Source organism: Oncorhynchus nerka, linkage group LG17, assembly GCF_034236695.1.
Source record: "Oncorhynchus nerka isolate Pitt River linkage group LG17, Oner_Uvic_2.0, whole genome shotgun sequence".
Lineage (NCBI taxonomy): Eukaryota > Metazoa > Chordata > Actinopteri > Salmoniformes > Salmonidae > Oncorhynchus > Oncorhynchus nerka.
The window spans coordinates 2,477,068-2,503,017 of record NC_088412.1 but is presented as its reverse complement, the minus strand read 5'-3'; the positions used below and the strand labels follow the sequence as shown (position 1 = coordinate 2,503,017).

The 25,950-nt window shown below is 45.2% G+C and overlaps 1 protein-coding gene across 3 annotated transcripts; it reads left to right on the top strand.

Annotated features, from left to right (window-relative positions):
* Positions 1-64: 64 nt before the first annotated feature.
* On the top strand, positions 65-25,950 carry ppcdc (phosphopantothenoylcysteine decarboxylase). 3 transcript variants are annotated; one of them, XM_065002839.1, is made up of 5 exons: positions 65-340; positions 7,765-7,878; positions 19,584-19,712; positions 24,847-25,015; positions 25,218-25,950. In XM_065002839.1, exons 1-5 carry the CDS (start codon positions 197-199, stop codon positions 25,319-25,321), a joined length of 660 nt encoding a protein of 219 aa, XP_064858911.1. In that variant the 5' UTR covers positions 65-196; the 3' UTR covers positions 25,322-25,950. The 3 variants fall into 3 exon arrangements, with proteins under 3 accessions (XP_064858911.1, XP_064858913.1, XP_064858912.1); XM_065002840.1 differs by having other exon boundaries at positions 71-340; positions 7,765-7,860; XM_065002841.1 differs by lacking the exon at positions 7,765-7,878 and having other exon boundaries at positions 67-340.

Below are 25,950 nucleotides of genomic sequence, written 5' to 3'. Positions count from 1 at the left end.
GCTCACGAAAGGTCGTTGCGATACGTGCTCGTTCACCAGTCACGGTTGGTCACGTGGTATCAATGTTTACGGAAGCTGCATCATGCGAAGTTTATAGAGGCTAAAAGTTGGCGATATTTTGCGTATTCTTGGCAATCAGCATGCTCCTAATAACGTGTTGAAGTTGTTTTTTTGTAGTGATCGTTTTCCAGCTAACATGCAGGCGGAATCACCCGTAACGTCTCCGAAATTTGATTTGTTAGACTCGTGTGGTAAATTTCGTGTGCTGGTTGGGGTCACGGGTAGTGTGGCAGCGCTCAAAGTGCCTCTGTTGGTCTCCCAACTTCTAGAGTTGCCCGGGGTAAGTAGATAGGCATCTAACTGGGATGTATTTCCTGCTAGCTATATTTGGATTCATTTTTTTATTTTTTTTATTAACTATTAATTATTATATATGTATGTATGTGTATATATATATATATACTATATTTTTATTTATTTTTATTTATTAGAGAAAGAAGAAAAAATGCAATATATATATATATATATATATAACCCACTGTTATATATATATATAAAAATGCTATATTTTTTAATATATATAATAAATAATATTGCATATTTTTATATAATATATTTGGATTCATGAGTCAGCGTTACTCAAACAGGTATGGGGTCAACCGTTGCTCTCTGTGACCTGCACATGCATGATTATACCGCTGGAGGACGATGTGCACCTTGTATCAAACCAAATCTATCGCTGTATTGTCAAGAGGGGTTATTATGCCATTTAATGGAAACTGACGGGGAAATTCCATACGCAAATAATTATTTACATATCCTAGAGGCGCAGTCACGACGTTACACTTGTAATATCAGGTAATCTCAGCATTAATGTAACAGGTTAATGCTACCACATCCGGTTTTCAGCAGAAAAGGAAGCTACGTTGAATTAGCTCTATCCCCGAAAATCTGTTATGTAGGTAGATAGGCCTAGATAATCAACACTTCTAATAGCAGGTCATATCGAGGCCGAGCTAAATGATCAAACCCCTTACCGGCCCAATAAACTTATCAACTTCAGTTTACCTTGAAGAATATCAGAATGTCAAATTATGGACATTTGTAGAGGCACAAACAGAGGTAAATCACAAATAAGGTTCGGACATCAGCCACACAAAAAAAATCATCCTCATATCTGGACTGTAACACTGCAATATAATTCATAATGAATCTATTTGTTCATGCTTTCATGTGATGGTTCTATTTTGGGGAGTGCCACTGTATAAGACAAAATAAAACATGTATTCCCCTACCTGAGAATAGTAAACCACTGGCTCAAATAGTCAACCAATCAGCCTGTTACCAACCCTTAGTAAACTTTTGAAAAAAATGGTGTTTGACCAGATACAATGCCATTTTACAGTAAACAAATGAAGTCTTTCGGCTGATAGAGAAGGACATTCAACAAGCACAGCACTTACACAAATGACTGATGATTGGCTGAGAGAAATTGATGACAAATGATTGTGGGGGGCTGTTTTGTTAGACTTCAAGTGCAGCTTTTGACATTATTGATCATAGTCTACTGCTGGAAAAACGTTTGTGCTATGGCTTTACACCCTCTGCTATAATGTGGATAAAGAGTTACCTGTCTAACAGAACACAGAGGGTGTTATGGCTTTACACCCCCTGCTATAATGTGGATAAAGAGTTACCTGTCTAACAGAACACAGAGGGTGTTATGGCTTTACACCCCCTGCTATAATGTGGATAAAGAGTTACCTGTCTAACAGAACACAGAGGGTGTTATGGCTTTACACCCTCTGCTATAATGTTGTTAAAGAGATACCTACCAAGGAATAAGTCAAAACTAAAAGCATTGTATTTGGGACAAATCAAACACTAAATCCTAAACCTCAACTGAATTGTGTAATGAATAATGTGGAAATTGAGCAAGTTGAGGTGACAACTGCTTGGAGTAACCCTGGATTGTAAACTGTCATGGTCAAAACATATTGATTCAACAGTAGCTAAAATGGGGAGAAGTCTGTCCATAATAAAGCTTTGCTCTGCCTTCTTAACAACACTATCAACAAGGATGGTCCTACAGGCCCTAGTTTCTACCTTCTTAACAACACTATCAACAAGGCAGGTCCTACAGGCCCTAGTTTCTACCTTATTAACAGCACTATCAACAAGGATGGTCCTACAGGCCCTAGTTTCTACCTTCTTAACAGCACTATCAACAAGGCAGGTCCTACAGGCCCTAGTTTCTACCTTCTTAACAGCACTATCAACAAGGCAGGTCCTACAGGCCCTAGTTTCTACCTTCTTAACAACACTATCAACAAGGCAGGTCCTACAGGCCCTAGTTTCTACCTTCTTAACAGCACTATCAACAAGGCAGGTCCTACAGGCCCTAGTTTCTACCTTCTTAACAACACTATCAACAAGGCAGGTCCTACAGGCCCTAGTTTCTACCTTCTTAACAACACTATCAACAAGGATGGTCCTACAGGCCCTAGTTTCTACCTTCTTAACAACACTATCAACAAGGCAGGTCCTACAGGCCCTAGTTTCTACCTTCTTAACAGCACTATCAACAAGGCAGGTCCTACAGGCCCTAGTTTCTACCTTCTTAACAACACTATCAACAAGGCAGGTCCTACAGGCCCTAGTTTCTACCTTCTTAACAACACTATCAACAAGGCAGGTCCTACAGGCCCTAGTTTCTACCTTCTTAACAGCACTATCAACAAGGCAGGTCCTACAGGCCCTAGTTTCTACCTTCTTAACAACACTATCAACAAGGCAGGTCCTGCAGGCCCTAGTTTCTACCTTCTTAACAGCACCATCAACAAGGCAGGTCCTACAGGCCCTAGTTTCTACCTTCTTAACAACACTATCAACAAGGCAGGTCCTACAGGCCCTAGTTTCTACCTTCTTAACAGCACTATCAACAAGGCAGGTCCTACAGGCCCTAGTTTCTACCTTCTTAACAACACTATCAACAAGGCAGGTCCTACAGGCCCTAGTTTCTACCTTCTTAACAACACTATCAACAAGGCAGGTCCTACAGGCCCTAGTTTCTACCTTCTTAACAACACTATCAACAAGGCAGGTCCTACAGGCCCTAGTTTCTACCTTCTTAACAGCACTATCAACAAGGCAGGTCCTACAGGCCCTAGTTTCTACCTTCTTAACAACACTATCAACAAGGCAGGTCCTACAGGCCCTAGTTTCTAGCTTCTTAACAGCACTATCAACAAGGCAGGTCCTACAGGCCCTAGTTTCTACCTTCTTAACAACACTATCAACAAGGCAGGTCCAACAGGCCCTAGTTTCTACCTTCTTAACAACACCATCAACAAGGCAGGTCCTACAGGCCCTAGTTTCTACCTTCTTAACAACACCATCAACAAGGCAGGTCCTACAGGTCCTAGTTTCTACCTTCTTAACAACACCATCAACAAGGCAGGTCCTACAGGCCCTAGTTTCTACCTTCTTAACAACACTATCAACAAGGCAGGTCCTACAGGCCCTAGTTTCTAACTTCTTAACAACACTATCAACAAGGCAGGTCCTACAGGCCCTAGTTTCTACCTTCTTAGCAACACTATCAACAAGGCAGGTCCTACAGGTCCTAGTTTCTACCTTCTTTACAACACTATCAACAAGGCAGGTCCTACAGGCCCTAGTTTCTACCTTCTTAGCAACACTATCAACAAGGCAGGTCCTACAGGTCCTAGTTTCTACCTTCTTAACAACACCATCAACAAGGCAGGTCCTACAGGCCCTAGTTTCTACCTTCTTAACAACACTATCAACAAGGCAGGTCCTACAGGCCCTAGTTTTGTGTCACCTGGACTACTGTTTAGTCGTGTGGTCAGGTGCCACAAAGAGGGACTTAGGAAAATTGCAATTGGCTCAGAAAAGGGCAGCATGGCTGGCCCTTGGATGTACACAGAGAGCTAATATGAATAATATGCATGTCAATCTCTCTTGGCTCAAAGTGGAGGAGAGATTGACTTCATCACTACTTGTATTTATGAGAGGTATTGACATGTTGAATATACCGTAACTGATGCAGCAGTAGAATCAGGGTATATGGGCTAGGGGTTGATCCTAGGGTATAGGGGCTAGGGGTTGATCCTAGGGTATAGGGGCTAGGGGTTGATCCTAGGGTATAAGGGCTAGGGGTTGATCCTAGGATATAGGGGCTAGGGGTTGATCCTAGGGTATAGGGGCTAGGGGTTGATCCTAGGGTATAAGGGCTAGGGGTTGATCCTAGGGTATAGGGGCTAGGGGTTGATCCTAGGGGACAGGGGCTAGGGGTTGATCCTAGGGTATAGGAGCTAGGGGTTGATCCTAGGGTATAGGGGCTAGGGGTTGATCCTAGGGTATAGGGGCTAGGGGTTGATCCTAAGGGAGAGGTGGTAGGGATTAGGGGTTGACCCCAGGGGAGAGGTGGTAGGGATTAGGGGTTGATCCCAGGGGAGAGGTGGTAGGGATTAGGGGTTGATCCCAGGGGAGAGGTGGTAGGGATTAGGGGTTGATCCTAGGGGAGAGGTGGTTGGGATTAGGGGTTGATCCCAGGGGAGAGGTGGTTGGGATTAGGGGTTGATCCCAGGGGAGAGGTGGTAGGGATTAGGGGTTGATCCTAGGGGAGAGGTATTAGGGGTTGATCCCAGGGGAGAGGTGGTAGGGATTATGGGTTGATCCTAGGGGAGAGGTGGTAGGGATTAGGGGTTGATCCTAGGGGAGAGGTGGTAGGGATTAGGGGTTGATCCTAGGGAGAGGTGGTAGGGATTAGGGGTTGATCCTAGGGGAGAGGTGGTAGGGATTAGGGGTTGATCCCAGGGGAGAGGTGGTAGGGATTATGGGTTGATCCTAGGGGAGAGTTGGTAGGGATTAGGGGTTGATCCTAGGGGAGAGGTGGTAGGGATTAGGGGTTGATCCTAGGGGAGAGGTGGTAGGGATTAGGGGTTGATCCCAGGGGAGAGGTGGTAGGGATTAGGGGTTGATCCCAGGGGAGAGGTGGTAGGGATTATGGGTTGATCCTAGGGGAGAGGTGGTAGGGATTAGGGGTTGATCCTAGGGGAGAGGTGGTTGGGATTAGGGGTTGATCCCAGGGGAGAGGTGGTAGGGATTATGGGTTGATCCTAGGGGAGAGGTGGTAGGGATTATGGGTTGATCCTAGGGGAGAGGTGGTAGGGATTAGGGGTTGATCCCAGGGGAGAGGTGGTAGGGATTAGGGGTTGATCCTAGGGGAGAGGTGGTAGGGATTAGGGGTTGATCCCAGGGGAGAGGTGGTTGGGATTAGGGGTTGATCCTAGGGGAGAGGTGGTAGGGATTATGGGTTGATCCTAGGGGAGAGGTGGTAGGGATTAGGGGTTGATCCTAGGGAGAGGTGGTAGGGATTAGGGGTTGATCCTAGGGGAGAGGTGGTTGGTATTAGGGTTGATCCTAGGGGAGAGGTGGTAGGGATTAGGGGTTGATCCTAGGGGAGAGGTGGTAGGGATTAGGGGTTGATCCCAGGGGAGAGGTGGTTGGGATTAGGGGTTGATCCTAGGGGAGAGGTGGTTGGGATTAGGGGTTGATCCTAGGGGAGAGGTGGTTGGGATTAGGGGTTGATCCCAGGGGAGAGGTGGTAGGGATTAGGGGTTGATCCTAGGGGAGAGGTGGTAGGGATTAGGGGTTGATCCTAGGGGAGAGGTGGTTGGTATTAGGGGTTGATCCTAGGGGAGAGGTGGTAGGGATTAGGGGTTGATCCTAGGGGAGAGGTGGTAGGGATTAGGGGTTGATCCCAGGGAGAGGTGGTTGGGATTAGGGGTTGATCCTAGGGGAGAGGTGGTTGGGATTAGGGGTTGATCCTAGGGGAGAGGTGGTTGGGATTAGGGGTTGATCCCAGGGGAGAGGTGGTAGGGATTAGGGGTTGATCCTAGGGGAGAGGTGGTAGGGATTAGGGGTTGATCCTAGGGGAGAGGTGGTAGGGATTAGGGGTTGATCCTAGGGGAGAGGTGGTTGGGATTAGGGGTTGATCCTAGGGGAGAGGTGGTAGGGATTAGGGGTTGATCCTAGGGGAGAGGTGGTAGGGATTAGGGGTTGATCCCAGGGGAGAGGTGGTAGGGATTAGGGGTTGATCCCAGGGGAGAGGTGGTAGGGATTAGGGGTTGATCCTAGGGAGAGGTGGTTGGAATTAGGGGTTGATCCTAGGGGAGAGGTGGTAGGGATTAGGGGTTGATCCTAGGGGAGAGGTGGTTGGGATTAGGGGTTGATCCTAAGGGAGAGGTGGTTGGGATTAGGGGTTGATCCCAGGGGAGAGGTGGTAGGGATTAGGGGTTGATCCTAGGGGAGAGGTGGTAGGGATTAGGGGTTGATCCTAGGGAGAGGTGGTAGGGATTAGGGGTTGATCCCAGGGGAGAGGTGGTTGGGATTAGGGGTTGATCCTAGGGGAGAGGTGGTAGGGATTATGGGTTGATCCTAGGGGAGAGGTGGTAGGGATTAGGGGTTGATCCTAGGGGAGAGGTGGTAGGGATTAGGGGTTGATCCTAGGGGAGAGGTGGTAGGGATTAGGGGTTGATCCCAGGGGAGAGGTGGTTGGGATTAGGGGTTGATCCTAGGGGAGAGGTGGTAGGGATTATGGGTTGATCCTAGGGGAGAGGTGGTAGGGATTAGGGGTTGATCCTAGGGGAGAGGTGGTAGGGATTAGGGGTTGATCCTAGGGGAGAGGTGGTAGGGATTATGGGTTGATCCTAGGGGAGAGGTGGTAGGGATTAGGGGTTGATCCTAGGGAGAGGTGGTAGGGATTAGGGGTTGATCCTAGGGGAGAGGTGGTAGGGATTAGGGGTTGATCCCAGGGAGAGGTGGTTGGGATTAGGGGTTGATCCTAGGGAGAGGTGGTAGGGATTATGGGTTGATCCTAGGGAGAGGTGGTAGGGATTAGGGGTTGATCCTAGGGAGAGGTGGTAGGGATTAGGGGTTGATCCTAGGGAGAGGTGGTAGGGATTAGGGGTTGATCCTAGGGGAGAGGTGGTAGGGATTATGGGTTGATCCTAGGGGAGAGGTGGTAGGGATTAGGGGTTGATCCTAGGGGAGAGGTGGTATTAGGGGTTGATCCCAGGGGAGAGGTGGTAGGGATTATGGGTTGATCCTAGGGGAGAGGTGGTAGGGATTAGGGGTTGATCCTAGGGGAGAGGTGGTAGGGATTAGGGGTTGATCCTAGGGGAGAGGTGGTTGGGATTAGGGGTTGATCCTAGGGGAGAGGTGGTAGGGATTAGGGGTTGATCCTAGGGGAGAGGTGGTTGGGATTAGGGGTTGATCCTAAGGGAGAGGTGGTTGGGATTAGGGGTTGATCCCAGGGGAGAGGTGGTAGGGATTAGGGGTTGATCCCAGGGGAGAGGTGGTAGGGATTAGGGGTTGATCCTAGGGGAGAGGTGGTAGGGATTAGGGGTTGATCCTAGGGGAGAGGTGGTAGGGATTAGGGGTTGATCCTAGGGGAGAGGTGGTAGGGATTAGGGGTTGATCCTAGGGAGAGGTGGTAGGGATTAGGGGTTGATCCTAGGGAGAGGTGGTAGGGATTAGGGGTTGATCCTAGGGGAGAGGTGGTAGGGATTAGGGGTTGATCCTAGGGGAGAGGTGGTAGGGATTAGGGGTTGATCCTAGGGGAGAGGTGGTAGGGATTAGGGGTTGATCCTAGGGGAGAGGTGGTAGGGATTAGGGGTTGGTTTGTTTTTCAAGGTTGGAATAACACCCTTATTGTGTGTGTCTTCCCGTTTGCAGGTGGATGTGCGTGTTGTCACTACAGAACACGCCAAGCACTTCTACAACCCTGCTGATGTGGCTGTCAGAGTCTACAGTGACACACATGAGTGGGAGGTTGGTTATCAAACAGAGGTCCTGTCTAGATAAGATGGAGTTTAGGTCAAATTGACATCCCAAAGTGTTTTGTTGTTGTTGCATTTTTAGCTAATCCTAACCCTTTTCCTAACCTTATACTAATTATCCTAACCTGCTGCGAAAATTCTCCTAACCTACTATGAAAAGTCCATTCTGACATAAACAGTATACCATCTAGTGAAAACCTCAGACACAGGGTTTAGTCGTGAAGAGTTATAATTGATTTGTAGTTGACTGGCCGGCAGGTAGCCTAGGGGTTATTGGGGCAGGTAGCCTAGGGGTTATTGGGGCAGGTAGGCTAGGGGTTATTGGGGCAGGTAGCCTAGGGGTTATTAGGGCAGGTAGCCTAAGGGGTTTTGGGGCAGGTAGGCTAGGGGTTTTGGGGCAGGTAGCCTTGGAGTTATTGGGGCAGGTAGCCTAACCTGGGTTATTGGGGCAGGTAGCCTAGGGGTTATTGGGGCAGGTGGCCTTGGGGTTATTGGGGCAGGTAGCCTAGGGGTTATTGGGGCAGGTAGCCTAGGGGTTATTGGGGCAGGTAGCCTAGGGGTTATTGGGGCAGGTAGCCTTGGAGTTATTGGGGCAGGTAGCCTTGGAGTTATTGGGGCAGGTAGCCTAGGGGTTAATGGGGCAGGTAGCCTAGGGGTTATTGGGACAGGTAGCCTAGGGGTTATTGGGGCAGGTAGCCTTGGGGTTATTGGGGCAGGTAGCCTAGGGGTTATTGGGGCAGGTAGCCTAGGGGTTATTGGGGCAGGTAGCCTAGGGGTTATTGGGGCAGGTAGCCTAGGGGTTATTGGGGCAGGTAGCCTAGGGGTTATTGGGGCAGGTAGCCTAGGGGTTATTGGGGCAGGTAGCCTAGGGGTTATTGGGGCAGGTAGGCTAGGGGTTATTGGGGCAGGTAGCCTAGGGGTTATTGGGGCAGGTAGCCTAGGGGTTATTGGGGCAGGTAGGCTAGGGGTTATTGGGGCAGGTAGCCTTGGGTTATTGGGGCAGGTAGCCTATGGGTTATTGGGGCAGGTAGCCTAGGGGTTATTGGGGCAGGTGGCCTTGGGGTTATTGGGGCAGGTAGCCTAGGGGTTATTGGGGCAGGTAGCCTAGGGGTTATTGGGGCAGGTAGCCTAGGGGTTATTGGGGCAGGTAGCCTTGGAGTTATTGGGGCAGGTAGCCTTGGAGTTATTGGGGCAGGTAGCCTAGGGGTTAATGGGGCAGGTAGCCTAGGGGTTATTGGGACAGGTAGCCTAGGGGTTATTGGGGCAGGTGGCCTTGGGGTTATTGGGGCAGGTAGCCTAGGGGTTATTGGGGCAGGTAGCCTAGGGGTTATTGGGGCAGGTAGCCTAGGGGTTATTGGGGCAGGTAGCCTAGGGGTTATTGGGGCAGGTAGCCTAGGGGTTATTGGGGCAGGTAGGCTAGGGGTTATTGGGGCAGGTAGCCTAGGGGTTATTGGGGCAGGTAGCCTAGGGGTTATTGGGGCAGGTAGGCTAGGGGTTATTGGGGCAGGTAGCCTTGGAGTTATTGGGGCAGGTAGCCTAGGGGTTATTGGGGCAGGTAGCCTAGGGGTTATTGGGGCAGGTAGCCTATGGGTTATTGGGGCAGGTGGCCTTGGGGTTATTGGGGCAGGTAGCCTAGGGGTTATTGGGGCAGGTAGCCTAGGGGTTATTGGGGCAGGTGGCCTTGGGGTTATTGGGGCAGGTAGCCTAGGGGTTATTGGGGCAGGTAGCCTAGGGGTTATTGGGGCAGGTAGCCTTGGAGTTATTGGGGCAGGTAGCCTTGGGGTTATTGGGGCAGGTAGGCTAGCGGTTAAAGCGTTAACCGAAAGGTCGCTGGTTCGAATACTTTAGCCGACAAGGTGAAAAATCTGTCGATGTGCCCTTGAGCAAGACACTCAATCCAAATTGCTCCAGTTACGACGTACTACTGTGGCTGACCCTGTAAAACAACACATGTACCTATCCGGTAACCGGTATATGTGACAATGAAATATATATATATAGAATTATTTACTGGTCTGATATTTCCATATCTAATTGCGGTTAAAACACAGTTTGGAAATCAAATGTCTTCTCAGACGAATCTGTCTGTAGTTGTGGCTACCAAAATATTTTCTCAACTCTTCATATTGAGCGACTACAGGAGCACATCTGCCATCCCGGTAAGAGATGTGTATTTATCCTCTTTCAGATGTCAAACAGCCTGGTTCCAGTCTCACACCAAGGTAAAGTGTTTGGTAAATGTTGACTGGACTCTATTGGACCCCTGTAGGTTTGGTAGGTAGGAATCTGGGGAATAGGAATCTGGGTTTGGCAGGTAGGAATCTGGGTTTGGCAGGTAGGAATCTGGGTTTGGCAGGTAGGAATCTGGGTTTGGCAGGTAGGAATCTGGGTTTGGCAGATAGGAATCTGGGTTTTGTAGGTAGGAATCTGGGTTTGGCAGGTAGGAATCTGGGTTTTGTAGGTAGGATTCTGGGTTTGGCAGGTAGGAATCTGGGTTTTGTAGGTAGGAATCTGAGTTTGGTAGGTAGGAATCTGGGTTTGGCAGGTAGGAATCTGGGTTTGGCAGGTAGGAATCTGGGTTTGGTAGGTAGGAATCTGGGTTTGGCAGGTAGGAATCTGGGTTTGGCAGGTAGGAATCTGGGTTTGGCAGGTAGGAATTTGGGTTTTGTAGGTAGGAATCTGGTTTTGGCAGGTAGGAATCTGGGTTTGGCAGGTAGGAATCTGGGTTTGGTAGGTAGGAATCTGGGTTTGGCAGATAGGAATCTGGGTTTGGCAGGTAGGAATCTGGGTTTTGTAGGTAGGAATCTGGGTTTGGCAGGTAGGAATCTGGGTTTGGCAGGTAGGAATCTGCGTTTGGCAGGTAGGAATCTGGGTTTTGTAGGTAGGAATCTGGGTTTGGCAGGTAGGATTCTGGGTTTGGCAGGTAGGAATCTGGGTTTGGCAGATAGGAATCTGGGTTTGGCAGGTTAGGAATCTGGGTTTTGTAGGTAGGAATCTGGGTTTGGCAGGTAGGAATCTGGGTTTTGTAGGTAGGAATCTGGGTTTGGCAGTTAGGAATCTGGGTTTGGCTGGTAGGAATCTGGGTTTGGCAGGTAGGAATCTGGGTTTGGTAGGTAGGAATCTGGGTTTGGTAGGTAGGAATCTGGGTTTGGAAGGTAGGAATCTGGGTTTGGCAGGTAGGAATCTGGGTTTGGCAGGTAGGAATTTGGGTTTTGTAGGTAGGAATCTGGTTTTGGCAGGTAGGAATCTGGGTTTGGCAGGTAGGATCTGGGTTTGGCAGGTAGGAATCTGGGTTTGGCAGATAGGAATCTGGGTTTGGCAGGTAGGATCTGGGTTTTGTAGGTAGGAATCTGGGTTTGGCAGGTAGGAATCTGGGTTTGGCAGGTAGGAATCTGGGTTTGGCAGATAGGAATCTGCGTTTGGCAGGTAGGAATCTGGGTTTTGTAGGTAGGAATCTGGGTTTGGCAGGTAGGACTCTGGGTTTGGCAGGTAGGAATCTGGGTTTGGCAGATAGGAATCTGGGTTTGGCAGGTAGGAATCTGGGTTTTGTAGGTAGGAATCTGGGTTTGGCAGGTAGGAATCTGGGTTTTGTAGGTAGGAATCTGGGTTTGGCAGTTAGGAATCTGGGTTTGGCTGGTAGGAATCTGGGTTTGGCAGGTAGGAATCTGGGTTTGGTAGGTAGGAATCTGGGTTTGGTAGGTAGGAATCTGGGTTTGGAAGGTAGGAATCTGGGTTTGGCAGGTAGGAATCTGGGTTTGGCAGGTAGGAATTTGGGTTTTGTAGGTAGGAATCTGGTTTTGGCAGGTAGGAATCTGGGTTTGGCAGGTAGGAATCTGGGTTTGGCAGGTAGGAATCTGTGGTTGGTAGGTAGGAATCTTGGTTTGGCAGGTAGGAATCTGGGTTTGGCAGGTAGGAATCTGGGTTTGGCAGGTAGGAATCTGGGTTTGGCAGGTAGGAATCTGGGCAGGTAGGACTCGGTGGGTTTGGCAGGTAGGACTCGGTGTGGTTGGCAGGTAGGACTCGGTGGGGTTGGCAGGTAGGAATCTGGGTTTGCCTGGTAGGAATCTGGGTTTGGCAGGTAGGAATCTGGGTTTGGCAGGTAGGAATCTGGGCAGGTAGGACTCGGTGGGTTTGGCAGGTAGGACTCGGTGTGGTTGGCAGGTAGGACTCGGTGTGGTTGGCAGGTAGGACTCAGTGTGGTTGGCAGGTAGGACTCGGTGGGTTTGGCAGGTAGGAATCTGGGCATGTACGACTCGGTGGGTTTGGCAGGTAGGACTCGGTGGGTTTGGCAGGTAGGACTCGGTGGGGTTGGCAGGTAGGAATCTGGGCAGGTACGACTCGGTGGGGTTGGCAGGTAGGACTCGGTGGGGTTGGCAGGTAGGAATCTGGGCAGGTAGGACTCGGTGGGGTTGGCAGGTAGGACTCGGTGGGGTTGGCAGGTAGGACTCGGTGGGGTTGGCAGGTAGGACTCGGTGGGGTTGGCAGGTAGGACTCGGTGGGTTTGGCAGGTAGGAATCTGGGCAGGTAGGACTCGGTGGGGTTGGCAGGTAGGACTCGGTGGGGTTGGCAGGTAGGACTCGGTGGGGTTGGCAGGTAGGACTCGGTGGGTTTGGCAGGTAGGACTCGGTGGGGTTGGCAGGTAGGACTCGGTGGGGTTGGCAGGTAGGACTCGGTGGGGTTGGCAGGTAGGACTCGGTGGGTTTGGCAGGTAGGACTCGGTGGGGTTGGCAGGTAGGACTCTGTGGGGTTGGCAGGTAGGACTCGGTGGGGTTGGCAGGTAGGACTCGGTGGGGTTGGCAGGTAGGACTCGGTGGGGTTGGCAGGTAGGACTCGGTGGGGTTGGCAGGTAGGACTCGGTGGGTTTGGCAGGTAGGACTCAGTGGGGTGGGCAGGTAGGTCTTTACCCAGGCCTACATCTCTTAGGGGATATCTATACCTAACCCTACATGACTCACTAGGCTAATCCTAAAATAATCCTGGAGCACGCCAGTGACTTTAAAAACCGTTGGTCTGCATTGTGCTCACAGAGTCTAGGGATTAAATTGGCACCTGCAAATGTATTGAAACAGAACCACAGCTAGCTACAGCCTGGCTGACGCGACTCAGGTGGAACACAACGAGGGAGAGCTGTGAAGACTTCGAGGGAGGTGACAGACTAAGCTAGCTGAAGATTGAAGACATAGTTATATTAATCCTCAGTGACCACTCGCTGTGTTAGACAGCTACTAAATTCTGTGTTAGATTCTCACAGTGTGAGTTAACCTCCAACGCTAATTAGCCCGCTAACTTCCTGTCCTGCGATCAATATAGCTGGAAGAATGGCGATATGGCCTATATACAGTGCCTTGCGAAAGTATTCGGCCCCCTTGAACTTTGCGACCTTTTGCCACATTTCAGGCTTCAAACATAAAAGATATAAAACTGTATTTTTTTTGTGAAGAATCAACAACAAGTGGGACACAATCATGAAGTGGAACGACATTTATTGGATATTTCAAACTTTTTTTAACAAATCAAAAACTGAAAAATTGGGCGTGCAAAATTAAAGGTCAAATACACTGTTTGAACAGCCTGTCCACCTGAAATCACGTGGCATACGTTTATTTCTCAGAATAAAATGCGTATCCCTGGGTAAAATATCATTTATACTCTTATTAGAGTGAAATAATGTCTCACTGTGTTTTAGTGTCCATGTGACCGTTTCTGTTGGACCAAACCTAAAATATAAATAACGAGTTTGAAAGCGCTCGTCAGAGAGGAAGATGTGATTTCTCAGTATTGTTAGCGTGTGAAACATAAGAGGGAGAAGCGAAGCGAGAAGTTTAACTCTCGCTAAAAAAAAAATCTGTCCAAAAGAAGTCCAAATGCGTTGCTATGGGTTTATTTTCGACCTTAAGAGACAATTTTTTCTTGATCCGAAAATGTTGTCGGAAATGGATGATGTGACACAATCGCAGAGCCTCCGGATGTACGCAGGGGGACAAATGGAACTCGCTGTGCGCCTCTCAAATGTTGTAACAATGCGGAAGGTATATATAGCTCCGCATTGACATGATTGGTTGATGGTAGGTGAGGGGGCGGGAGATCCTAAATAAACAAACTCACTCCCTTTGTCAACTTCCTTCACAAAATGCTCTGCACTGCTCAGCGAAGTGCAAGAAGTATGAATATGCCCTGACTTCTGCAAGAGGCCCTATGACACCGTAAATGCTGCGCGGCTAATGCAGACTTCGGATTGACTTTACATTTGTCGTCTCCCTTCCCGCCTTTGGGACAACGACTCCCATTGAAAAGGCAGAAACGTGCATGTCTTCATTATATACAGGTCTCTGGTGTAAATGGGGAGGTGCACACAGCGCAGAGAAGTGAAGGAGGGGAGGGGGGGGGGGTAGCGGTGATGTTGACACTAACACACTCTGACTCTGCACAGGACGGTATTAAGCAAACAGCATCAGCTTGTTCAGGGGGACTTCTATTTGGAAATATGATGTTTCAAACATACTTTAGGTCATTTTCGTTCATTTTCGATCAAAACTATTAAATAACACACATGGAATCATGTAGTAACCCAAACAAAGGTGTTAAAACAAATCAAAATATATTTTATATTTGAGATTCTTCAAAGTATCCCACCGTTTTGCCTTGATGACAAGCTTTGCACAGTGTTGGCATTCAGTTTAATTGGTTTATGTTTACTAGTACAGAAATCAGTTCATGTTCACCAAAGGACATCCAGCCAATTTGACACAACTGTGTGGGAAGCATTGGAGTCAATTTTTGTCCAGCATCCCTGTGGGAGGTTTACGACACCTTGTAGAGTCCATACCCCGAAGAATTGAGGCTGTTCTGAGGACAAGGGGGGTGGGGTGTGGAGGGGCTGGTTTGCAAGTCAATATCAGGAAGGTGTTCCTAATGTTTGGTACAGTCAGTGTACATGCTACACACACACACACACACACACACACACACACACATCACAACTGCTGCTTATCACTCTTATTATGATTGCTAAACACCGCTCAGTTTATACACTGCCCCCCCCCGCCCCCCCGTCTCCAATACACATGTAAATATTGAACTATAAATGGTGTCTTCCTGTATTATATTGATGCTAAATGTCTACTCTACTGCCATTCACGTTATGATGTTATCCCTATCTTTTATGTCTTATTGTCGTTGTCCAGAAGGAACCTGCAATTTGGTTGGAAGGTGTATACCATGTGTATTATGTACATACAACGAATACAACTCAGGAAAAACTCCTGATTAAATAGGCAGTCTAACAGCTGAGTTGAGTCTGCCAGTGAACAGCTCTTTTGCAATATATATATATATATATATTTTTTTAAATTTATATACAATCACTGGTTTAAACACTGGAAAACAAGTGGCTACTGGTGAAGACTGTCTCATCTGTCTGACTAAGACTTGAGTCTCCAGTCATGTACATTATGTCGTGTTGCATCGCCGTGCCTTTATAACAAGGACACATTCATCACGGACCCGAAGGATCCAGAAATGATCTTCACCTCGTGTGTAAATCCTAGAAAACACCTGTGGACCTAGAGGTGATAACTGGTCTGAATACTACTCCTCTGTCTCAGTTGTAGACCTAGAGGTGATAACTGGTCTGAATACTACTCCTCTGTCTCAGTTGTAGACCTAGAGGTGATAACTGGTCTGAATACTACTCAGCTGTAGACCTAGATGTGATAACTGGTCTGAATACTACTCCTCTGTCTCAGCTGTAGACCTAGAGGTGATAACTGGTCTGAATACTACTCATCTGTAGACCTAGAGGTGATAACTGGTCTGAATACTACTCATCTGTAGACCTAGAGGTGATAACTGGTCTGAATACTACTCATCTGTAGACCTAGAGGTGATAACTGGTCTGAATACTACTCCTCTGTGGACCTAGAGGTGATAACTGGTCTGAATACTACTCCTCTGTGGACCTAGAGGTGATAACTGGTCTGAATACTACTCCTCTGTGGACCTAGAGGTGATAACTGGTCTGAATACTACTCCTCTGTGGACCTAGAGGTGATAACTGGTCTGAATACTACTCCTCTGTGGACCTAGAGGTGATAACTGGTCTGAATACTACTCCTCTGTGGACCTAGAGGTGATAACTGGTCTGAATACTACTCAGCTGTAGACCTAGAGGTGATAACTGGTCTGAATACTACTCCTCTGTGGACCTAGATGTGATAACTGGTCTGAATACTACTCATCTGTAGACCTAGATGTGATAACTGGTCTGAATACTACTCAGCTGTAGACCTAGAGGTGATAACTGGTCTGAATACTACTCAGCTGTAGACCTAGATGTGATAACTGGTCTGAATACTACTCCTCTGTGGACCTAGAGGTGATAACTGGTCTGAATACTACTCCTCTGTGGACCTAGAGGTGATAACTGGTCTGAATACTACTCCTCTGTGGACCTAGAGGTGATAACTGGTCTGAATACTACTCCTCTGTGGACCTAGAGGTGATAACTGGTCTGAATACTACTCAGCTGTAGACCTAGATGTGATAACTGGTCTGAATACTACTCAGCTGTAGACCTAGAGGTGATAACTGGTCTGAATACTACTCCTCTGTCTCAGTTGTAGACCTAGAGGTGATAACTGGTCTGAATACTACTCCTCTGTCTCAGTTGTAGACCTAGAGGTGATAACTGGTCTGAATACTACTCATCTGTCTCAGTTGTAGACCTAGATGTGATAACTGGTCTGAATACTACTCAGCTGTAGACCTAGAGGTGATAACTGGTCTGAATACTACTCCTCTGTCTCAGCTGTAGACCTAGATGTGATAACTGGTCTGAATACTACTCCTCTGTCTCAGCTGTAGACCTAGATGTGATAACTGGTCTGAATACTACTCAGCTGTAGACCTAGATGTGATAACTGGTCTGAATACTACTCCTCTGTGGACCTAGAGGTGATAACTGGTCTGAATACTACTCAGCTGTAGACCTAGATGTGATAACTGGTCTGAATACTACTCAGCTGTAGACCTAGATGTGATAACTGGTCTGAATACTACTCAGCTGTAGACCTAGATGTGATAACTGGTCTGAATACTACTCCTCTGTGGACCTAGAGGTGATAACTGGTCTGAATACTACTCATCTCAGCTGTAGACCTAGATGCGATAACTGGTCTGAATACTACTCATCTGTGGACCTAGAGGTGATAACTGGTCTGAATACTACTCCTCTGTCTCAGTTGTAGACCTAGATGTGATAACTGGTCTGAATACTACTCCTCTGTGGACCTAGAGGTGATAACTGGTCTGAATACTACTCATCTGTGGACCTAGAGGTGATAACTGGTCTGAATACTACTCATCTGTGGACCTAGATGCGATAACTGGTCTGAATACTACTCATCTGTGGACCTAGAGGTGATAACTGGTCTGAATACTACTCCTCTGTCTCAGTTGTAGACCTAGATGTGATAACTGGTCTGAATACTACTCCTCTGTGGACCTAGAGGTGATAACTGGTCTGAATACTACTCAGCTGTGGACCTAGAGGTGATAACTGGTCTGAATACTACTCCTCTGTCTCATCTGTGGACCTAGAGGTGATAACTGGTCTGAATACTACTCCTCTGTCTCAGTTGTAGACCTAGATGTGATAACTGGTCTGAATACTACTCAGCTGTAGACCTAGATGTGATAACTGGTCTGAATACTACTCAGCTGTAGACCTAGAGGTGATAACTGGTCTGAATACTACTCAGCTGTAGACCTAGATGTGATAACTGGTCTGAATACTACTCAGCTGTAGACCTAGATGTGATAACTGGTCTGAATACTACTCAGCTGTAGACCTAGAGGTGATAACTGGTCTGAATACTACTCAGCTGTAGACCTAGATGCGATAACTGGTCTGAATACTACTCATCTGTGGACCTAGAGGTGATAACTGGTCTGAATACTACTCCTCTGTCTCAGTTGTAGACCTAGATGTGATAACTGGTCTGAATACTACTCCTCTGTGGACCTAGAGGTGATAACTGGTCTGAATACTACTCAGCTGTGGACCTAGAGGTGATAACTGGTCTGAATATTACTCCTCTGTCTCAGCTGTAGACCTAGATGTGATAACTGGTCTGAATACTACTCAGCTGTAGACCTAGATGTGATAACTGGTCTGAATACTACTCAGCTGTAGACCTAGATGTGATAACTGGTCTGAATACTACTCAGCTGTAGACCTAGATGTGATAACTGGTCTGAATACTACTCAGCTGTAGACCTAGATGTGATAACTGGTCTGAATACTTCTCAGCTGTAGACCTAGAGGTGATAACTGGTCTGAATACTACTCAGCTGTAGACCTAGATGTGATAACTGGTCTGAAGACTACTCAGCTGTAGACCTAGATGTGATAACTGGTCTGAATACTACTCAGCTGTAGACCTAGATGTGATAACTGGTCTGAATACTACTCAGCTGTAGAACTAGATGTGATAACTGGTCTGAATACTACTCATCTGTGGACCTAGAGGTGATAACTGGTCTGAATACTACTCCTCTGTCTCAGTTGTAGACCTAGATGTGATAACTGGTCTGAATACTACTCCTCTGTGGACCTAGAGGTGATAACTGGTCTGAATACTACTCCTCTGTCTCAGTTGTAGACCTAGAGGTGATAACTGGTCTGAATACTACTCAGCTGTGGTCCTAGAGGTGATAACTGGTCTGAATACTACTCAGCTGTAGACCTAGAGGTGATAACTGGTCTGAATACTACTCATCTGTAGACCTAGATGTGATAACTGGTCTGAATACTACTCAGTTGTAGACCTAGATGTGATAACTGGTCTGAATACTACTCAGCTGTAGACCTAGAGGTGATAACTGGTCTGAATACTACTCATCTGTAGACCTAGATGTGATAACTGGTCTGAATACTACTCAGTTGTAGACCTAGATGTGATAACTGGTCTGAATACTACTCAGCTGTAGACCTAGATGTGATAACTGGTCTGAATACTACTCAGCTGTAGACTTAGATGTGATAACTGGTCTGAATACTACTCAGCTGTAGACCTAGATGTGATAACTGGTCTGAATACTACTCAGCTGTAGACCTAGAGGTGATAACTGGTCTGAATACTACTCCTCTGTCTCAGCTGTAGACCTAGATGTGATAACTGGTCTGAATACTACTCAGCTGTAGACCTAGATGTGATAACTGGTCTGAATACTACTCAGCTGTAGACCTAGAGGTGATAACTGGTCTGAATACTACTCCTCTGTAGACCTAGATGTGATAACTGGTCTGAATACTACTCCTCTGTCTCAGCTGTAGACCTAGAGGTGATAACTGGTCTGAATACTACTCAGCTGTAGACCTAGATGTGATAACTGGTCTGAATACTACTCCTCTGTCTCAGCTGTAGACCTAGAGGTGATAACTGGTCTGAATACTACTCCTCTGTCTCAGCTGTAGACCTAGAGGTGATAACTGGTCTGAATACTACTCCTCTGTCTCAGCTGTAGACCTAGATGTGATAACTGGTCTGAATACTACTCAGCTGTAGACCTAGATGTGATAACTGGTCTGAATACTTCTCAGCTGTAGACCTAGATGTGATAACTGGTCTGAATTCTACTCATCTGTCTCAACTGTGGACCTAGAGGTGATAATGTATCTGATAATGTCTTGATAATGTTCCCATTGTCCCATAGCTGTGGAGCCAGCGTTCTGACCCTGTCCTGCACATAGAGCTGAGACGCTGGGCTGACCTCTTCGTTATAGCCCCTCTGGACGCTAACACACTGGGGAAGATCGCCAGCGGCATCTGTGACAACTTACTGGTGAGATCTTGTACTGGTAGACTGACAGGACATGGTTAGGACCCTCTAACTAGACAGACTGCCTGTCAACAGGACATGGTTAGGACCCTCTAACTAGACAGACTGACCATGAACACTACTATGAACACTACTATGACCATGAACACTACTATGACCATGAACACTACTATGAACACTACTATGACCATGAACACTACTATGACCATGAACACTACTATGACCATGAACACTACTATGAACACTACTATGACCATGAACACTGCTATGACCATGAACACTACTATGACCATGAACACTACCATGAACACTACTATGACCATGAACACTACCATGAACACTACTATGACCATGAACACTACTATGACCATGAACACTACTATGAACACTACTATGACCATGAACACTACTATGAACACTACTATGACCATGAACACTACTATGAACACTACTATGACCATGAACACTACTATGACCATGAACACTACTATGAACACTACTATGAACATGAACACTACTATGAACACTACTATGACCATAAACACTACTATGAACATTACCATGAACACTACTATGACCATAAACACTACTATGACCATGAACACTACTATGAACATGAACACTACTATGAACATGAACACTACTATGACCATGAACACTACTGTGACCATGAACACTACTATGACCATGAACACTACCATGAACACTACTATGACCATGAACACTACTATGAACACTACTATGAACGCTACTATGACCATGAACACTACTATGAACACTACTATGAACACTACTATGACCATGAACACTACTATGACCATGAACAGTACTATGAACACTACCATGAACAATACAATGACCATGAACACTACTATGACCATGAACACTACTATGAACATTACCATGAACACTACTATGACCATAAACACTACTATGACCATGAACACTACTATGACCATGAACACTACTATGAACATGAACACTACTATGACCATGAACACTACTGTGACCATGAACACTACTATGACCATGAACACTACCATGAACACTACTATGACCATGAACACTACTATGAACACTACTATGAACTCTACTATGACCATGAACACTACTATGAACACTACTATGACCATGAACACTACTATGACCATGAACAGTACTATGAACACTACCATGAACAATACAATGACCATGAACACTACTATGACCATGAACACTACTATGACCATGAACAGTACTATGAACACAACCATGAACAATACAATGACCATGAACACTACTATGAACACTACCATGACCATGAACAGTACCATGACCATGAACACTACTATGACCATGAACACTACCATGACCATGAACACTACTATGAACATTACCATGAACACTACTATGACCATGAACACTACCATGACCATGAACACTACTGTGACCATGAACACTACTGTGACCATGAACACTACTATGACCATGAACACTACCATGACCATGAACACTACTATGAACATTACCATGAACACTACTATGACCACTACTATGACCATGAACACTACCATGACCATGAACACTACTATGAACATTACCATGAACACTACTATGACCACTACTATGACCATGAACACTACTATGACCACTACTATGACCATGAACACTACTATGACCATGAACACTACTATGACCATGAACAGTACTATGAACACTACTATGACCATGAACACTACTATGACCATGAACAGTACTATGAACATGAACACTACTATGAACACTACTATGACCATGAACACTACTATGACCATGAACAGTACTATGAACATGAACACTACTATGAACAGTACTATGAACATGAACACTACTATGAACAGTACTATGAACAGTACTATGAACATGAACACTACTATGAACACTACTATGAACAGTACTATGAACAGTACTATGAACATGAACACTACTATGAACACTACTATGACCATGAACACTACTATGAACAGTACTATGACCATGAACACTACTATGAACACTACTATGAACACTACTATGACCATGAACACTACTATGAACACTACTATGACCATGAACACTACTATGAACACTACTATGAACACTACTATGAACAGTACTATGAACAGTACTATGAACACTACTATGAACACTACTATGACCATGAACACTACTATGAACACTACTATGACCATGAACACTACTATGAACACTACTATGACCATGAACACTACTATGAACACTACTATGAACACTACTATGACCATGAACACTACTATGAACACTACTATGACCATGAACACTACTATGAACACTACTATGACCATGAACACTACTATGACCATGAACACTACTATGAACACTACTATGACCATGAACACTACTATGAACATTACTATGAACACTAATATGAACAGTACTATGAACAGTACTATGAACAGTACTATGAACAGTACTATGAACACTACTATGAACAGTACTATGAACACTACTATGAACACTACTATGAACACTACTATGAACACTACTATGAACAGTACTATGAACACTACTATGGACACTAATATGAACAGTACTATGAACAGTACTATGAACACTACTATGAACAATACAATGACCATGAACACTGTAATGTACTACACTACTACTACTAGTACACTGGAATGTACTATATTCTACTGTGCTGTACTATACTGTACTCTACTATACTGTGCTGTACTATACTGTAATGTGCTCTACTATACTGTACTCTACTATACTGTACTCTACTATACTGTGCTGTACTATACTGTACTGTACTCTACTATACTGTAATGTGCTCTACTATACTGTAATGTACTGCTATACTCTATTGTACTCTACTATACTGTAATGTGCTCCACTATACTGTGCACTAACTGTACTCTACTATGCTGTAATGTACTCTATTGTACTCTACTATACTGTAATGTGCTCTACTATACTGTGCTGTACTATACTGTACTCTACTATACTGTAATGTACTATACTGTACTCTACTATACTGTGCTGTACTATACTGTACTCTACTATACTGTGCTGTACTATACTGTACTCTACTATACTGTAATGTGCTCTACTATACTGTACTCTACTATACTGTAATGTACTGTGCTCTACTATACTGTAATGTACTGTGCTGTACCCTACTATACTGTACTCCACTATACAGTAATGTACTCTGCTATACTCTATTGTACTCTACTATACTGTAATGTGCTCTACTATACTGTGCTGTACTATACTGTACTCTACTATACTGTAATGTACTATACTGTACTCTACTATACTGTGCTGTACTATACTGTACTCTACTATACTGTGCTCTACTATACTGTACTCTACTATACTGTAATGTGCTCTACTATACTGTGCTGTACTATACTGTACTCTACTATACTGTGCTGTACTATACTGTACTCTACTATACTGTGCTGTACTATACTGTAATGTACTGTGCTGTACCCTACTGTACTGTAATGTACTATACTGTACTCCACTATACAGTAATGTACTCTGCTATACTCTATTGTACTCCACTATACTGTAATGTGCTCTACTATACTGTGATGTACTCTACTATACTGTAATGTACTCTGCTATACTCTATTGTACTCCACTATACTGTAATATCCTCTGCTATACTCTATTGTACTCCACTATACTGTAATGTACTCTGCTATACTATATTGTACTCCACTATACTGTAATATCCTCTGCTATACTCTATTGTACTATACTGTAATGTACTCCACTATACTGTAATGTACTCTACTATACTGTAATGTACTCTACTGTAATATCTTCTACTATACTGTAATGTACTCTGCTATACTATATTGTACTCCACTATACTGTAATATCCTCTGCTATACTCTATTGTACTCTACTATACTGTAATGTACTCTACTATACTGTGATGTACTCTACTATACTATATTGTACTCTACTATACTGTAATGTACTATACTGTAATGTACTCTACTATACTGTGATGTACTCTACTATACTGTAATGTACTCTACTATACTGTGATGTACTTTACTATACTGTAATGTACTCTACTATACTGTAATATCCTCTGCTATACTCTATTGTACTCCACTATACTGTAATGTACTCTGCTATACTATATTGTACTCCACTATACTGTAATATCCTCTGCTATACTCTATTGTACTCTACTATACTGTAATGTACTCTACTATACTGTAATGTACTCTACTATACTGTAATGTACTGTGTATACTGTGATGTACTCTACTGTAATATCCTCTACTATACTCTTGTACTCCACTATACTGTGATGTACTCTACTATACTGTAATGTACTCTACTATACTGTACTCTACTATACTGTGATGTACTCTACTATACTGTGATGTACTCCACTATACTGTAATGTACTATACTGTAATGTACTCTACTATACTGTAATATCCTCTACTATACTGTAATGTACTCTACTATACTGTAATGTACTCTACTATACTGTAATGTACTCTACTATACTGTGATGTACTCTACTATACTATATTGTACTCTACTATACTGTAATGTACTCTACTATACTGTGATGTACTTTACTGTAATATCCTCTACTATACTCTTGTACTCCACTATACTGTAATGTACTCTGCTATACTATATTGTACTCCACTATAGTGTAATATCCTCTGCTATACTCTATTGTACTCTACTATACTGTAATGTACTCTACTATACTGTAATGTACTCTACTATACTGTAATATCCTCTGCTATACTCTATTGTACTCTACTATACTGTAATGTACTCTACTATACTGTGATGTATTCTACTATACTGTAATGTACTCTGCTATACTGTAATGTACTCTGCTATACTGTAATGTACTCTACTATACTGTAATGTACTCTACTATACTGTGATGTACTCTACTATACTGTGATGTACTCTACTATACTGTAATGTACTCTACTGTACTCTATTGTACTCCACTATACTGTAATGTACTCTACTATACTGTAATGTACTCTACTATACTGTAATGTACTCTACTATACTGTAATGTACTCTACTATACTGTGATGTACTCTACTATACTGTGATGTACTATACTGTGATGTATTCTACTTATTTTCAGACGTGTGTGGTACGGGCCTGGGATACCAGTCGTCCTCTACTCTTCTGTCCAGCGATGAACACTGCTATGTGGCATCACCCCATCACCTCTCGCCAGGTGGACATCCTTAAAGAGTTTGGCTACGTTGAGATCCCCTGCATCGCCAAGAAACTGGTCTGTGGAGACCAAGGTGTGTTGCGCTGATAGTTCATAACGTGCGGAATGTTTAGATTGACGGAATCGACGCTTGTGTTAGTCGTTCCTCACTGCTAAATGAAACATACTATTGTATTCTGTCTGGACTATGTACAAGCTTTCACCTTTTGTACCTCTTACCTGTTTCTATTGTGGTTTATACGTCGTTGAAGTAACTTGGGAGTGTCACTTTACAGGTAAAGGGGCCATGGCAGAGGTGTCAACGATCGTAGATGTTGTGAACCAATTCATCCAGAAAGCTGCCGAGTCTCCTCAGGAAGGAGCAGGCCAGGTGCTGTGAGGAAGGAGCAGGCCAGGTGCTGAGAGGAAGGAGCAGGCCAGGTGCTGTGAGGAAGGAGCAGGCCAGGTGCTGTGAGGAAGGAGCAGGCCAGGTGCTGTGAGGAAGGAGCAGGCCAGGTGCTGTGAGGAAGGAGCAGGCCAGGTGCTGTGAGGAAGGAGCAGGCCAGGTGCTGTGAGGAAGGAGCAGGCCAGGTGCTGAGAGGAAGGAGCAGGCCAGGTGCTGTGAGGAAGGAGCAGGCCTGTGAATATGAATGAACTGCAGATAGTAAAACCCAGATGGACTCCTAGACCCTATGCACTTGTGGAGATCTGAGAGGATTTTGATTGGAATAGGTAATATGCTGAAACTTCCATCTAGCTTATCAGAGGGCAAGGTGGAACTATTACCATAATGACTGCGCCTGTCAAATCTTCTCAGATCTGCTTAAATCAATCCCTAGGTCCTAGGGGTCCAGTGGGATTGGGCCGGGGGTCCGTTTGGAATTGGGCCATTGACACGAAGATGAGGCATTCAGATGAAGATTGCTGCAGTTGTGATGTGATGTAATCATTTGAATGTAAATGAACCTATTTTATTGAAGCCCCAAATGTTAAAGAGACAAGAGTTTGCAATAGATGTTTGTAATTTAA